The sequence below is a fragment of the Mastomys coucha genome, unplaced genomic scaffold (assembly GCF_008632895.1).
Source record: "Mastomys coucha isolate ucsf_1 unplaced genomic scaffold, UCSF_Mcou_1 pScaffold21, whole genome shotgun sequence".
NCBI classification, from domain to species: Eukaryota; Metazoa; Chordata; class Mammalia; order Rodentia; family Muridae; genus Mastomys; species Mastomys coucha.
The window spans coordinates 104,463,872-104,480,241 of NW_022196904.1; the positions used below are offsets into that span (position 1 = coordinate 104,463,872).

Consider the following 16,370-nt stretch of genomic DNA (forward strand, 5'->3'; position numbering starts at 1 on the left):
AAAAAAAAAAAAAACCAAGCAAAACAACAACAACAAAAAAAAACCCTCAGAAAACAAAACAAAACAAAAACAAACAAACAAAATAAAATGGGCGCTAGTAGGACTTGTGACAATTTCTAAAATTTCTAGTTGCCCAAGGTACTAAGTTGGGTCTGTTTCAGTGGGAAGGACAGCAGGAACACATGACCCAGGGCTAGCAGGCAGTGGCCCAACTGCTTTCTATCCCAGTTCACAGGTCTCTTCCATTTACCTAAAGAGGATCCTCTCCCCAGGCTTCCTCCAATGGGGCTGGGGATGCTACTTTTGTTTGGCAGGTTGACAGGGCTGGTTTTGCTGGCTGGAAAGAGGCTCTGGGTGGGAGACGTTGGGGACTTCACAGGCTCTGCTGTCTTAGGCCGGGATGAGAGATTCAGCGGCTGAGCTGTTGTTTCATCCTACAAGAGTTTAACATAAATAATTATTTAAAAAAAGACAAATGAAGCACATTATCACTTAGTAAGCCACAGTTATTTTACACCTCCTAGACAATGCCACATTCTCCTACAATAATAACAAAAGAAGCTAATTATCTACCTCCTTGAAGATTCATCGGAAGGAACCTCATTAATTTCCCTGTGTTATGCTTCTATTTACATTAACTGTGTAGTTGGATCATTCTTTTTGCCAAATTAAAATCTGAATTAGCTCACATTACAGCTTAATTTCCTAATGTGTTTTCAGGGATCTAAATTAACCTAGGGCATTTACAAAGAATTATTTAAAATTTCAGTAGCTCTGTAGTGCTTTTGTGTTAGTCTCTCTGAAAAGTTCCTGTGACTATAAATAGTCCCTGCAGCTAATTTTTTAATATATATTTTAAATCAAACAATTCCAAGTACTTTAGAATGGAAACATGGAAAGCCATCCTCTGCTCTCCGGGGCCCCTGCCCTCAGAGTCCCATGCCACACCACAGGCTTCTATGTGGCTTTCTGGGTGTGGGTGCTCTTGTGGTTTATATTCTGGTCTCTATTCATGTTTAAAATTAATTTTTGTGAAGAGCAAGCATACATTATAATTATGTTTTACATGCTATGCTATATGCAATTTATTTTTCATGCTTAAAGTGATGTCTTGTTACAATCTTTGCTACATATATTTATGGAATGTCTATTTTAAGACCCATATCCCTCCACACCAAGCCCAGTATTTTCATCTCTGGCTTGGAACTCTGAGTTAGCCAGTGGCTTGAAAGTTAAGCAACTTGTTTTCATTTTGTCTCATTTATACAACCATCAAAGAGCTACAGACAATATTACTCTCATTTCACATATTTAAATATGTGATTTAAAGGTTCAATATTAAGACCTGAATTATTGCATTCTGAAGCAAAATCATCAGCAAATGTCAGATCCCATCTCACTTCTGGGACACGAGGGACTTGTTTTCAGTGACATTATTGAGAATACACAACAGAATCTGGTAACAGAACATTCTCTCCCAGGGTAAACATGTGACCTCACTGAGGCTTAGCTCTTTATCTATGAAAAGACAGCCATATACTAAGGGATGTCAACTAACAGCCATGCCAGAAAATAACAGTGGATGAGGAAGGGGAGGAAGGACAGGAGCACGGACCATGCAGCAGGCACTACACAGGGCACCTGCAGTGCATTAGCCCACTGAGCCACTGATGCCCTGGAGGATGACCTATACTATTCAAAATCAACAACTGAAGAGATGAAGATCCACATAATCAGAAACCCCTTCTCAAGGCTCTATAGGGAGAGAGAAAATTGAATCAAACTTACTGGACTCCAAATCTCACCCCCTGCCCCTTTCTACTAAATGACCAGCAGAAATGATCATTTGTCTCTATGTCTGTTTGAGTTGTTTTGTTGTTGTGTTTGGTATTAATAGGAAGCAAGTGCTCCGTCCCATCTGTGTTGCAACGCACTTTAATCTATATTTAGTATAGGGCATGTTCTGGGGAAACATGATTACATCCACTATGAATGTCAAAATTATCTGATGTACTAAATTAACTTGCTTCTTTTTGCCCTTGACTCAAAGGATATTTAAACTAGTCACTTCCTTCACTCATACTGGAATCATAGTGATTTATATGCTAAGTATTTTGCTCATGTTCTCCATGTTTCTTTTATTTGGAGCTTGCTAAACTTCTAAAATGCCTGAATTTTGAGTGTTTGTTGATTAAAGACATGTTCCACCACTAGTTCTTCACACGTAAGTCAAACTCTTTCTTCCAGTTGTGTAAGTTAGCCCGTGTGATATTGCCCCGGGACTGAGTCTTTCCTCTGGTCCACTTTGCATCATTTTGTTCTGTCTTCCATTCCACGTTTTTTTCCTCCTGTGAGTCTGAACTGCTCCTAACCCTATCCAGTGACTGCTCATCTGCACTACTGCGCTTAACACTTGTAGGCAACTAATTTTATTTCTGTGCTTTGTCTTATTATATTTATGTTTTCTTCAATTTTCTTGAAATATGGACCTTACAACATGTTTTCTGCTTTACATATCCTCTAAATTGCTATTTATAATTCAAATTTTATGTCAAGAAGTTCTTCATTGTAAATAATGATAGTGGGACAGAATCAGGTTTACTTCCCCAGGTTAAGAACTCACTGTCAGGGCCCAGGACATGATGATCATTAGACAGTGTTCTACAGGGATCTATGCTAGGAATCCAGGAAAGTGATTCTAGACTGGTCCTACTTTACTATCTAGAAGGTGTTTCTGGGAAGTGGTACAGGGACTGAGGTAGCCTCCCTGAGTTCAGAGTTTATGATTACTAATATATACATAACTTTTGATGGATACTAAAGAGGACAGATCTACAGAGAGAAAATGCTAAGGACGTGCAAAAGACTGGCCTGCATGCTGAGTTAGTTGAGCTCTAGCAGCAGATGCATGTGAGAAGGCATCCTGAGGCTGGGGAGAATGAGGGAGTAGGCAAAATGACTGTGTGTTCATAAAGGACTGAGAATGCCTTACTCTTACACCTTCACAGAGCAAAGGCCCCTTGATGGACATACGGGGCAGTAAGTAAACCCCGAGAAGGCTGTTGCCTGCTTATCCTGGGGCTAAACTACCTTGAGATTCCTAGTTGTTTTGAACTTAACAAGAGAGGATCCAAAAGTTCTGTGTCTCAGAATAGATTTCAGATATTTAAAGAGATGCAAACACTTTAGTCATCAACACTGAAATTCAAAATATGTAGTATCTATTCAATAACTATGAGCTTACACAGAAGCACGATAATATGAATAAAGAAGAGAAAAATGCAACTGATTTCAAACAGACATCAGAATGGCACAGATAGAGTTATATAAGACAGAAAAACTAAAACAGCAACTTATAGGAGGCTAGGATGCAGGCAGACCATGGCCCCAGTCTAGAATATACAATCTGAGAAAAATATTTATGTTCTTTCTATGTAAGAACAGTGACATTTTGTGACATTTTGGTAGAGCTAATTGTATGCCCCCTTTCGCTCAGTTTAAGATAGCACAAGGCATTTGTCAGGGGACAAGCTGTAGGGACTGAGTGCCTTGCCAGGTTGAGAAGGCTTTTGCTGTATGTAGAGCTGATACATGATACTCACAGCCCAGCTCAATATTTCTCAACCTTTCTCAGTATAGGAGATTGTAAGTGGACACTTCTAGTCCAACACTGAAACTACCTTCATTTCTTCCATGACCACCAACTCCTAGATTACAGTGACAGACTTTTAATAGATGAAAACCCCCTGTTTATCTGTTACCTTAAATAAATCTTGCCATGTCATATTCCACTATACAATGCATAATCGTGCTTTATCTCATGAGACCCATGATATAACTGGACGATCAAATCTTCACAGTCAGCAGACTGAGTTTATTCTCGGAAGTTCTTCAATAAGAGGAACATTCATTTTAAATGCTCACTTTATATTTTGGTTTATTTAGTTCTGTTCACATACATAATATATGATCCAAGAAGTATAAGAAATGGGTCCTTTGTTGCTAACATAAAATAGTCAAGTCAAACCATACAGAACTCTTATGCCTAAGAATTTGCATGTGGTCAAGTGAGTAATAAAATCTGTTGGCCCACAAAGCTGGAACGGTAAAAGCAGATAGAAACTTGAATTTAGCCAGGGAACATTTACTCATCTAGTAAAGGCTTGGTTTGGTGCAATTCCAGTTGGCCAACTTAAATTACAAAATGACTTTTTCACATTAAAATATTTAATACCCAAATAGCCTGAGTTGTGGTGTTTCACATATTCTTTCTCTAACTATGAAGAGACTTAGTCCTTGTTTGAGCTGCTATTCTATGATTTGTATTCACAAATAACCTTTTGGAACATAAAACAATGTGTTTCCACAAACTTACAATTCCTGTGTTAACTGTTATAGCTCAAGCTTTCTAACAATTAAGTGTAATTTCACCTTATTTCTCTAGAGAATCTTAAAAGAATGGGTGTCATTAAGTTAATATTTGGGGTCACCACCTCCAAACAGGCTACACTGAGGATGCTCATAGTTTTGGTCTTCAATAATTGAAGTCCATTATTTTTGTAGACTTTCTAAAATCTCAACATTGCTATCTGAAAATTTACCAGAATGAACCCCCTTCAGTGACTGCAGAGCACCCAGTAGTGATGCTGCTTCATCTCCACTGTTTCCTATGTGAAGATTCAAAAGCTGCCCAGACTCCCCAAGTACAATGTTTCTGCTGCATTACAGTCATGTATCCACACTTAGCACAACTCTTCAAGGTCATAGCCAATTACACACAACAATTATTTCCCCAAACAGTGTGAATTTATTAACTCAATATTGGAGGCAGATACAGTCCCCCAAAGCCAACCTATATTTTGTATAGGAACCATATGCAGCACATATTTGAAGTGCCTGGTCATTTCTCTTGTCACCCAGTATTCCCCAGGTGACCAGTTTGAGGACATTGAAAAAAATCAGTTAAGAAAACCATGTATCAACACTCCTCCCGTAACTGCAAAAGCACATTTAACCTCTGATAATGACATGACATCAAAAGTACCATCAGCCAGTGGTACCCTATTCCTCAGCTCCTTTGGCTAGCCAGTACTGAGACAGTCCTCCACCAGACTATGCCAAGTCCAGCACTAGAATTCCTTCAATCCTCTTTTAACAGCAAGGATTCTAGGTTTTACTCTGATACTGTGAGGGGGCTCCCCACCTGTTTGAGGAACAGGGATAAAAGTGTTGCAAGTCTATGACAAAGACTGACAATACAAGCACAGCCATTTCTGCCACTGAACATTAAAAAAGGAAAGCCAGACTCTGAAGGGAGAGATTTTTGAGGAGTGAGTTTTTGGAGTTCAGTGAGCGTCTCACAATATAGTTCTATTGTTATCAAAAGGGGAACACCTGTTTCTCAGTGCTCAATCATGGCATCCCCATAAAGAGGCATATTTGGGTGTCTTTTATACTACTGTGTTCCTGCTGTTTACTCCCAGCATAGCCCAGTTTGCTACCTTTCTTACAAAGCTAGTTTTCCAAGCCATTTCCACAATCCTGCAAAGCAAGTACCTTAACTTGAGTTACAGGGCTGGTCCCTCTCTTTTCATTTTTTATCCCAGTAGGTGAGACTGCCCCTGCCGAGTTTTGTGGCTGTGGAGTTGATGGCATCTTTGCTCCAGGTGACACCTGCATGCTGGCCAGCTGAGCGGCATAGAGCTGCTGCAAAACAGAGAAGGCAAACATCGGTCTCATTAAATACAGCTGAAACAGGTTCAAAAAACCCTCACCATGTTGTCAGATAACAGCTCTCAGAACCCTCAAGTTTCTCTCTCAGTTTTTTTTTTTTTTTTTTTTTTTAAAGAGGAAAATAAGAAAAGCCAAGTAACTCAGAACGGAAGCAGGCTGGAATGAGAAAGAATGAGAAACATGGCACGTGGCTGTTCAGCAGTGACACTGGGAGGAGACTGGTCTCTACAAATCAGTCCCTTAAGCTGCACTAAAAGGATTTGGTTAATCAATCTCTGAGGGCCCTTCTAGAGCCTGAAATCACTATACTAAGTTCTTTAATGTCCATTGTGTCCACTCGTGGATTAAGAAACTAACCCGGGCTGCCCTGAGAAACCTCAGTTTTACTATACTTCTCTGGGGATGAGATCCTTCTTGGAGATCAGTGCTTCCTTTCTGCTCCCTGACAGCAGCCACTTCCCTCTCAGGGTCTTATCTCTAGGTACCATCTCTAGGTATCTCTAGGTACCTGTCTTTGACAGGGTATAGCCAGTTTGGTAGACACAGAAACAAAAAGTCAACATTCTTTTCCTGGCCCTAGGACTGAATGAGGTAACCAAATGCCCCCTTTATGTCTAGAACAGCTCTGCTGGTATCTCTCTGAATTCTCCTTTGGCTTGCAATTCCAGGTTCTCTCTAAGTATTTGCAATGGTTCTCTTTGGTAGTAGACTTCTGGCCCCTCTTACAAGAGCTCCTCTTCCTCAGACAAGGTAAACAAACTACCTGATACTGTACATCTTAAAGTGATCAACATTAAGTACATTGATGACACTGAACGCAGACCCAAGATTGGAATATAAGCCAGTTTCACTTTTATATATTTTAACTTTTATCAAAATAATATTATACATGGTTTCATAAATTCAATATTACTTTAAGACTTTTAAATAAAAGAAATCACAACAGCATGGCCACCTCAAAAAAGTTAAAGCTCCTACAGCCATCCATTATGGCCTTGGCCTCCTGTACTGGCCTCTCTACTTTATGTCTACTCTGTGAAGATAATCTCTTTTCAGCTTGGTTGACTATTCTTACTGGCACTTTCCACCTTGCTTGCGGATGTTTACGTGCTGTTCTGTCCTTATCCTTTGAACTCACACAGGAAGATGAAAGCTTGACCTCACTATATTACCAACCATATGTGCTTTTCCATGTTGCTCCAACTGCTTAATGTTAACATCACAAATTTTAGGTTAGTCTCACTGTTCCATTCTACCTTGGCACTATTCAAAGCTGAGCTATACAAAGAGCTATATTTTCATTTTCTCTCTCTCTCTCTCTCTCTCTCTCTCTCTCTCTCTCTCTCTCTTTCTCTTTCTCTCTCTCTCTATTGCTCTCTCTATTGCTCTCTCTCTTTCTCTTTCTCTTCTCTTCTCTCTCTCTCTCTCTCTCTCTCTCTCTCTCTCTCTCTCTCTCTCTCTCACTCTTGCCTTCACAGTACAAGAATTGAATTTAGGTCTTCAAGTTTGCTAGGTAAATACCACTGAGCTATATCCCCAGATTTCTTTCTTTTATTTTGAGACAGGATATCACTAAGTTGTCCAGGCTAGACTTGAACCCACTCTGAAAGCCAGACATACCTTGGACTTGTGATCTGCCTGACTCAGCCTTCCACGTACTTGGAACTACATGGATTAGACACAGCAGCAACTTTTCCCTTTAACTTTTTAATTTTTTAGATTTAGTATTTGTATTTTTTATCATTTTATCTTTCATTTCTCTCCTTTGGGTTTCTGTAACTATCACTGGGTAAATCCCAGACTCTCCAAAAGACCAAGAAAACTCAACACAATACAGCTAATCTCCATATCCCTTAGACATACCCTCTTAGGATTCTCTACACCCTTGCTCCAATCTGAACTAGTTTATTCATTAGGCTTGCTATGCTACATAGAATCCCCTTGTGTCTCCTATATTGGATTCTGTTTCCTGTCTGTCAGAGCTTCCTGTCTGTTAGTTAACTGTCTTATTTCAAGTAGTATATATCTTCCAGGAAATACTTGAGAAAGTATCTGTGAGGTTAGTTTTTAGGAATTAATGATTCGGGAAACTGTTATTATTATATTCCCTTGATACAGAACTCTAATTTAAAAATGACTCCTAGAATTCCAAAGACAATGACTTACTGTCTTTTTCCTCTATTTGCTAAGGAAGTCTGATGTCATTCTGACTTCAGATTCTTTATATGAGATCAGTTGTCTCTTGAGACGGCATTGACTTCTTCCCTATATACCAACTGTAGGGATTTCACCCCAAGGTCTATCTGTCCACTGCCTTGGCACTCACTGGTCTGGAGCCCAGCCCATCTAATATATAAAATCTTGTGTTTCAACTCTAGAAAATGCTCTGGGGTTTCCCATCAACTCATACTAATCAACATTAGACATGCTCATAGACCCTAGTTTTTCCTTCTATCTCCTACTATTCAACATATTATTCTACTCTATTACAGATTATTTTTATCAGTTTCTAAGGGGTCTATGAATTTTCCTAAGTTTCTGCTGTCCAATTTTAAGGGTCCTTTTGTACCCTGGCTGCTTTTATAAAGCATTTAGATTACTTTTCCATTGGGTAATATTAATGATGGCTTTGAATTTGTTTTCTCTTTCTGTTCTCTGCACTGACTTATCTCATTTTGAGTTCTTTCTTGTAGGAGGCTCTTCTAAAATCTCTGGTGATGGTTGACTGATATATAAGTAATATCACTGGAAGGCAGATGGGAGTTCTAAGTGTGGGAAGGAAATATTGATTGACAAACTTCCGTATAGAAGAATGGTGCAGAAAGTAGATTTTTTTTTCCTTGGGGAATCCAAAATGTCAACACTCATATGCTGGGCCGTATTCTTAGAAGGATATCCCCAAATTCTGTCTTGGCTAGAAGATTCATTTGAATGCCATTATTATATCTGATGTCCCAAGATTAAAAAAAAAAACAAAACTATTAATACAGACTATCAAGAGTCTCTTAGTCCCTTGCTAGGTTGTGTGATGCTAATGATGGGTAAGAGAAAACAGTATCTATTATCATGCATGAGGCTGAGGTGCTATCTTTTATTGATTTTAACCAGCCATCTTGTCGACCATTCTCCTTCTATGTCTGCCTTCCATGACACATCACCTTTTCTTTATTGGTGACAGTTATAACTCTAGTATCCATTTTTCATGTCCCCCAAACTTATAATTGTCTCTCCTTCTATCTGCAGTAGAAGGTTGCTACTTCCAATCCTTAGCTGTCCCTATTATTAGAACTTATATAGAACTTATATACATGAATTTGTTAATTTGTTGTGGTAACCCACAGTCAGATACCCCAATCTAAACACTGTTGATTCTTGAAAACATATTTGAAATCATTCAAATATTTTCTTTTCTGCCTATAATCAAGATTAAGCCATTACCTTGATGGTCAGATTTCTATCATAATAGAAAGCTTCCTAGTTCATCAACTACAGAGAAAATAGCTCAAACTTGGCCATATTAGTAAAAGAGAAAAAACAGGTGGTTTGTGTATAATTTCAAACATTACTATCATTCAGATGGACAAATAAAAAAAATTACTGTAATCAAAAACAGACCTTTCAGCACATGTAATTAAATGAAAGCTTAATAAAGAATAATTTGCAAGAGCCAGATGTGCCTATGTCATGATTGTTGCTTTCTTTGGAACAATTTTTCTAATATAACAAGCCTCTAAAGAAATTAAAGTTTCTTAATTCTGTATGCAATGACTCAGTGGCAAAAAAAATTCACAAGTAAGAGTCAGACCGCTATAATTTAGGCAAGAAAAGGCTGTGGTTTGTTTCTTTTTTACTTTCATGGATCTTTTTCTTTTGAAATTCAGCAAGGCTGAGCATGCAGCCCATTTGGTACTGTGCTTGCCTAGCAAGCACGAAACGTTGGGTCCCTTTCTAAGACTGCATGAAACAGGTATGGTAGCATAATGTCTGTAATCCCAGGACTTGGGAAGTGGAGACAGAAAGATCAGGGTCCTCCTCCCATACATACCAAGTTTGATGTCAGTCTGAACTACATGAAACTATGGCTCTAAATACAGACATACATACATAACACAAAACAAATTGATAGGACACACAAATATCTGCTATGGAACTTCTGCTTGGACTAAAGCCGCTCAAGCTGAATAGTGAATGACATGGGTAAAGGCAGCTTCAAATAGAAAGGTGCATTGGCTAGTTTTGGGAACTATAACCAACAACTAAATTTTAAAGAGCCATTAGGTCTTAAAAACACAGTCCTTAGGAACAATCTATTCCTCATCAAAATAAAGTTCATTTTGTTTTAATCTTTCAGGAAGCTAATGAAGAATGCAAAAACACATCTTTAGAAATAAGTCTATATTTTAAATATCTGACTCAATTAAACGATCCTTCAGATTTACTGGATAACATAGTTAACTTTTAGAAATAAGGTATAAAAGTGGCAGGACCCCATAAACTCATCCTGCTCAGAACTGGTTTCTTGTGAGTTGTGACTCCTGGTGCACTGGAAGCATGAAAAAGAGCCATGAGTACAGTGGTCAGCAGGATGCAATGTAAAACTCAGTACAACAAGCCTTGAGATTAAAAAAAAAAAAAATCAGAAAATGGAATACAACAAAAAGAAAGCTACTATGTCACATTCTACCTAATTGGAGATTTTATATTTGATTTAGACATAAGAATGCTATTCATCAAATAGGCATACATTTACAAAACAATTTCAAGGTTCACTTTCTAAATTACTATCAGCTTAATGTATTCCATTTGCAAAGTTCTGTACCAGGAATAGAAGATTCCAAGTCTTGGATCAACATTCAGCCCTGGTGGTGTGAAACTGACATTCCCAACCCTTGTTTGACAGCTTTCTCAAGGTGTCCATCCCTTTTGAACCTTGTGTTGAGTCAGTCATGTGTCGGTTACTATCCATGATAGACTGTAAACCTCCTGAAGACATGAGTGATCTAATTCTTGCATGCCTGGCACTAATGACAGCAGCTTGGGAGTAACAGGTGCCCAAGGATTGCTTCTGAATTGACATACTACACAGATCATTGCACAGTAGAAGTTGTTCAGCCAACAAGACAAAGTCATACTCAATTATATTTATTATGGGTCATGAGAATTATGTTGAATTCTAGAAAAACAAATCAAAGGAGTACACACTCAATCTTTGCTAAATTACATTCTTTCACATACATAGTGAAGGAGGAGGGGGAGAGAAGGAAAAGAGAGTATAAATCATATAAGTATGAAGATGTCCCAGCAAAACACATTACTTCATATACGAACCCCCAAACCAACTAAAACATAAATTTTAAGAATTATTTTGCTTCACAAAAAAATGTCCCTTTTAAAGTGATTTGATAACACATTTACCAGGTGTCAAGTAACCCCTAGTGCAGTGACATGTGTTCAAGCTTCTCATACAGACAGTAGTCTGCATATAAGCAAGGAATACCATCAGGCTTTTCTTTTTAGTGTATTTACAAAGAGCTCTAACATTTTCCTGATACTGCATCTTCTTTGGAAGAATATAAAAATACTAGTTCTTCTAATGACATAGCTTTAGTTAGAAAATCTCTTTGCAGACCAAAGGATTAGCAAGGAAAAAGGTCAAACTCTGATTGTGTAGCTCATAGGGTTTATAAAAGCTTCACTCTATGCAGGATTCTCAGACCAGAGTACACAGTCTGGAGATGATCAGGAACAGTGATTCCTAACCACAGGTGAGGTCTGAGAAATCAGCAACATAGAAAAGTAGACAACAAGCTTAGTAAAAGTCTTATAAACATTTCAATTTGATGAAAACTTTTGTAAATGCAGATTTTTTTCCCATTTCAGTTGTGTAAAATGCTTAGTGATTGTCTGAGATACTGAACTGTGGCTTAAATATACAATATATACAAAAGAAATACACATAAAATCGAGCCTGGTTGAATTTTTAAAATTATAAAAGCACTTATACTTTACAATGCATTAAGAAATTATTTTTTAATCTTATTGCTAAAAGTGCCCCACCCTCACTAGCAGAGGTTTAAAGAATGCTTAGCACTGGACCTTGGGAAGCAGAGCAGTGGCACATAGAGTCCTGAAGGGGCCCTAGCCTGATGTCCTCATTCTATTGGTAAACTGAGGTTCTAAGGAGCTCAAGGTGTTTCCCAAGAACAATAATTTATTATTGCAAGCGGAGGAATCTTCTTGTTCTCACTTTGTTACCAGAATGTCACTGGAAATATAAACGGGTTATAGGCTCAGTCTTTGCACCTTTCAAATACGTTTCCAGCACTGATTAATTGTTCATTGACCAAGCTTTGTGCTATACTTATAAATTAAGTCTTGTATTAAATAGTGGAGGTGCATCAACAAGACTCTCTAAAACAACACTCCATTTAATGAGGAACTGACAGTATATAGCTGCCTAGACAGTGTTCTTAAAGTTATAGTTAGAAACCTCTGAGAATCACAAGGAGAGAATTTCAGGAATCTCACTAACTAGCGCACTTGACACTGTCTGAAGGATCAGCAACAGCTGCTCCAAGGAAGATAATATCTTACAGAAGTAAAAAAGCTTTCCAGGTGGAAAGCTTGAGGGAAGGCCTTTCAGAATGAAAACCTCGAATATTCCGACTCGGAGATGGACATGGAGGCAAGCTTTTGAGGAACTTAGGATGATGTGTTGGGGCTGCTGAGTGCATGGAGACTGACAGATGTGGCTGGCAGTATAGTGCATCTGTTTGTAACCACCACCAGACAACATGAGTGGGCTGATGAAGAATTGAAAGCAACTTATTTCGCACAGCTCTGAAGGCAGGGATATCCAAGACCAAAGCACCAGGAGATTCCACATCTGGGGGGTGGGCTGCTTACTCCCTACAAGACTCTTCCCACTTTGACCTTTCATGATAGAACAAGTAAGTGTTCTCTTTGGGGCTCCTTTTTTGAGGTCTCCAAACACATGGACCAATCCTCTCCTGCAGGTTTATTTTCTGACATCAACAGGTGGGGATTAAAGCTTTCAGCATAGGACTTTTGGTAGGAACATAAATATCCAGCCAATGCCAGGCTATATTCATAATCCTAGAATTTATCCCTAAAGACAGGTACTTAGAAAAGTTAACTAAAACCAAGAAGCACTGCATCTTCTCCATGCTATTACTATTCAGCAATCTTAAGAAAATCCTCTGAAGATTGTACAAACCTACAAACTACATACCTCTAACAATGCTTTCAGGAGTCTGATCTCGGGATCAGCCTGAATAAGACCTTTCTCAGCTTTGTATCCTACTGACAATTTCATAACCAGGTCTGCACAGACTAAGCACAAGGCAGGAGTTCTACCAATTTAACTCAGTTTTAAGGCAAACATGCTTAAGAGTCTTCTGCGACCCATACTGGCTGATACACTCTGCCAGAGAGATGCCATAGCACTGTGTGTGTGTGTGTGTGTGTGTGTGTGTGTGTATGTGTGTGTGTTACACTGTGTCAGAGTGATGCCATAGCACTCTGTGTGTGTGTTACACTCTGCCAGAGAGATGCCATAGCACTGTGTGTGTGTGTGTTACACTGTGTTAGAGTGATGCCATAGCTCTCTCTCTCTCCTCTGTCTCTCTTTCTCTGTCTCTCTCTCTGTCTCTCTCTGTCTCTGTCTCTGTCTCTCTGTCTCTCTGTCTCTGTCTCTCTGTCTCTGTCTCTGTCTCTGTCTCTGTCTGTCTCTGTCTCTCTGTCTCTCTGTCTCTGTCTCTGTCTCTCTCTCTCTCTCTCTCTCTCTCTCTCTGTGTGTGTGTGTGTGTGTGGGTATGTGTGTGTGTGTGTGTGTGAAGAGACCCATGCCTTGGATGCAAACAACCAAAGTGATGCCAAGTTATGATTGGCAAGATGATGAATCTACATTTATCATATTGAAAAAATATTTACTTGTATTCTGTCTTGTAAGATCTCTAGTAGAGAATGCCACAGAGAAAGGTACATGGCCTATTTTATCCATAATCATATCACGTTCACATAACTATTCTTCCCATCATCTAGTGAGCACTCCCATTCATTCACAATGTAATTCAGCAACCATGTACTGTGTAATAACTAAGGTACTGTGCTAAATATTTGGATTTATTATTTTATTCAATATTTATTATAATTATATAAGAAAGGGATAGTTATGTTAGTAACAGTCTCATTTTTCTCTTAACATCAAATTGTTTTAAATAACTAAACAGTGACATAGTGAAACCCATAGCTGGTTCCTAGCTAAAAGAGATTCTGATGTGACCCCTGTTCTGAGTTCCCAATCAGCATAATAAAACTCTAGATAAGTGATACTACTCATTCAAAATGGTATTTTGTAATCATAATTTTATTAATAGTGAAAGAAAAGTTAACAGTACCACAAGCTATTATATACTTAATCTTCAACCAATTTAAGCCTGAGTAAAAGACCTGAGTAAAAGACCATCAGTTCACAAACTGCAGAGTAGAGACCAGAGCCATGCAGAATACGGGTAGAGATAGGGGGACTCAATAGACAGGGGTAAGAGGCCTCTAGAATGTTCCAGCAAATAGAAAATCAACACAAAAACCACACAATAACTTTCCATGTTCTGAATTCATTTTGGAATAGATTCTCCCTACATGTCATTTTATCTAACAAAGACAGAGAGTGCCCTGCCCATGTCTTCCTAAAAAGAAAAGGAAAATTCTCCTCAAACATAAGTTGCCTATTGGCAATATACTGTTCAATCAAACCAGATGCCACTGTTACTACCAACAGATTTAACTCTTACTTTCATACTTATCCCAATTAACATCTGAGAACCCAAGGCCTAGTGCATGCCCAGGTTAACATACCCCACCTTGGTGTGTCACATACTGCTCAAGGGGACAACAGAAGCTGGAAGTAACAAGTCAGGTAAGAAAGGGAAGCATCCTGAAGGAAGTGCCATTATTTATCTGGCTGATGCCCCAAGCCTAGCTCAGTTCTCCAGCGATCCCCTGGGTTCCTCTGCCTACCCAGGAAGCCATGCTGTAAAACTGGACAAGCTCAGCTGTGAAGAGGTGGGAACAGAGGCAGGTAATTAAGGAGCCTGATTTAGTGCTTGTTTAGCAGAGAGGAAAATATGTCAGTACTAGCCATTCCAGACTGAAGGAGAGGTGAGGAGGGAGTTTAAAAATAATTACTTGAAAGGTTTACAAATACTTTTACTTCTCATAAACCTTCAATGTCAACAGAATGATCCAGGAAATACAGCTGTGGTTTTCTGGAAGGGCAGAACTGAAGTCCCTGTTTTCAACACAGAAGGTACTTGTGTGGCTAGTTCATTAATATTTGAAGCCAAAGAAGCCTGTCTGAGGGGACAGAAGGGAAGGGAAGGATAGATAGAGGAGGTGGGCAGCTTTTGTGCTGTGTATGAGTTCGTTGCCCAGACTATCTTGCTCTCCTGCATATTTCTATCATGCACTTTTCCCCCCTTTTCAATTTTTATTAAACTATAATTACACCATTTCCTCCCTTACTCCCTGCAACCCCTTCCATGACCTGCCCCTAGCTCCTTTTTAAATTCATGGTCTCTTTTTCTTTAATGATTATTGGTGTGTACATGTGTGTGTGTGTGTGTGTGTGTGTGTGTGTGTGTGTGAGAGAGAGAGAGAGAGAGAGAGAGAGAGAGAGAGAGAGAGAGAGAGAATGAACATGCACATACAAGCTACTGAATCTGTTTAGTGTTTCTTGTATGTATATGTTTTTCAGGGCTAGTATTAAATAACCATTTAAAGGGCTCATCCCTGGGTAGGGGAGGTGGCTAATTTTCCTTCTCTCAGTAGTCATTAACTGCCTGGAGTTCTTCATCTAGGGGAGGAGGCCTATGAGATGTTCTGCATCCACGTTGGTATTCCCCAATCCTACCTATCTTTGAAACTCAAAACACAATGCCCTTTCCCTCCCTCTCCCATTGCTTCTCAACCCTCTAGCTTCATGGACTTTGTGGACTTACATTTAATTTTCCCCATGTCTTTCCCATTCACAAAATTTTGACCTTACTAAGAAGTGAAAGACAGGGACTTCTTGAGTCTACCTTCCTAGTATTTAAGAAAAACGCCTGGCATTTAATAGCAGCCCTGTTCACACTGACCATCAACCCCCTTTAATTTTCATTCTGTGACATCTTGGAATTACTATCATTTCTTCCAACAGTCTTTTCCTCCTAAAAATGAATCTCAAAGACAGAGGTCATCTTTGGTTCTGTAGCCCCGAAACTCTGAACACATGGGTTTACTATGTGATACACTAGTTCTTTAACATAGAAACACTGGGCAGTGTGATGCTAGCAGGATCACTGTGAACATAATCATCTAGGCTCTCCTCTGTACATATGAGGAAATCTCAAGTCTAGAGAATAAAAGTGCTCTGCTTTACAATAGTAGCTGGCAAGCACTAGAAGAGCAACACCTGGAGCTCAGGTCTGTGGCTTCTCCAATAACCTTTGTGTGCACTCAGGCTTCTGTGCCCTCTGTTCCCATAGGGAATGGGCTGCAGATAGAATCTGTACATTTTATCAAAGATAAATTTGTCTTAAAAATAATTGAGAGCTAATCTGTGGGTACCCAGA

The 16,370-nt window shown here is 39.0% G+C and overlaps 1 protein-coding gene across 20 annotated transcripts in view; it reads right to left on the minus strand.

The window, feature by feature from the left end:
- Positions 1-16,370, minus strand: part of Sox6 (SRY-box transcription factor 6) — a 618,663-nt gene that overhangs the window by 73,817 nt on the left and 528,476 nt on the right. For 17 of the 20 annotated variants that reach the window (XM_031387977.1, XM_031387981.1, XM_031387985.1 and 14 more), the window contains 2 exons: positions 5,557-5,706; positions 251-434 (listed from right to left, as the gene is read on the minus strand). In XM_031387977.1, the coding sequence (XP_031243837.1) occupies positions 251-434; positions 5,557-5,706 (334 nt within the window). The remainder of the gene's footprint in view (positions 1-250; positions 435-5,556; positions 5,707-16,370) is intronic. The other 3 variants (XM_031387983.1, XM_031387982.1, XM_031387978.1) reach the window with 1 other exon arrangement.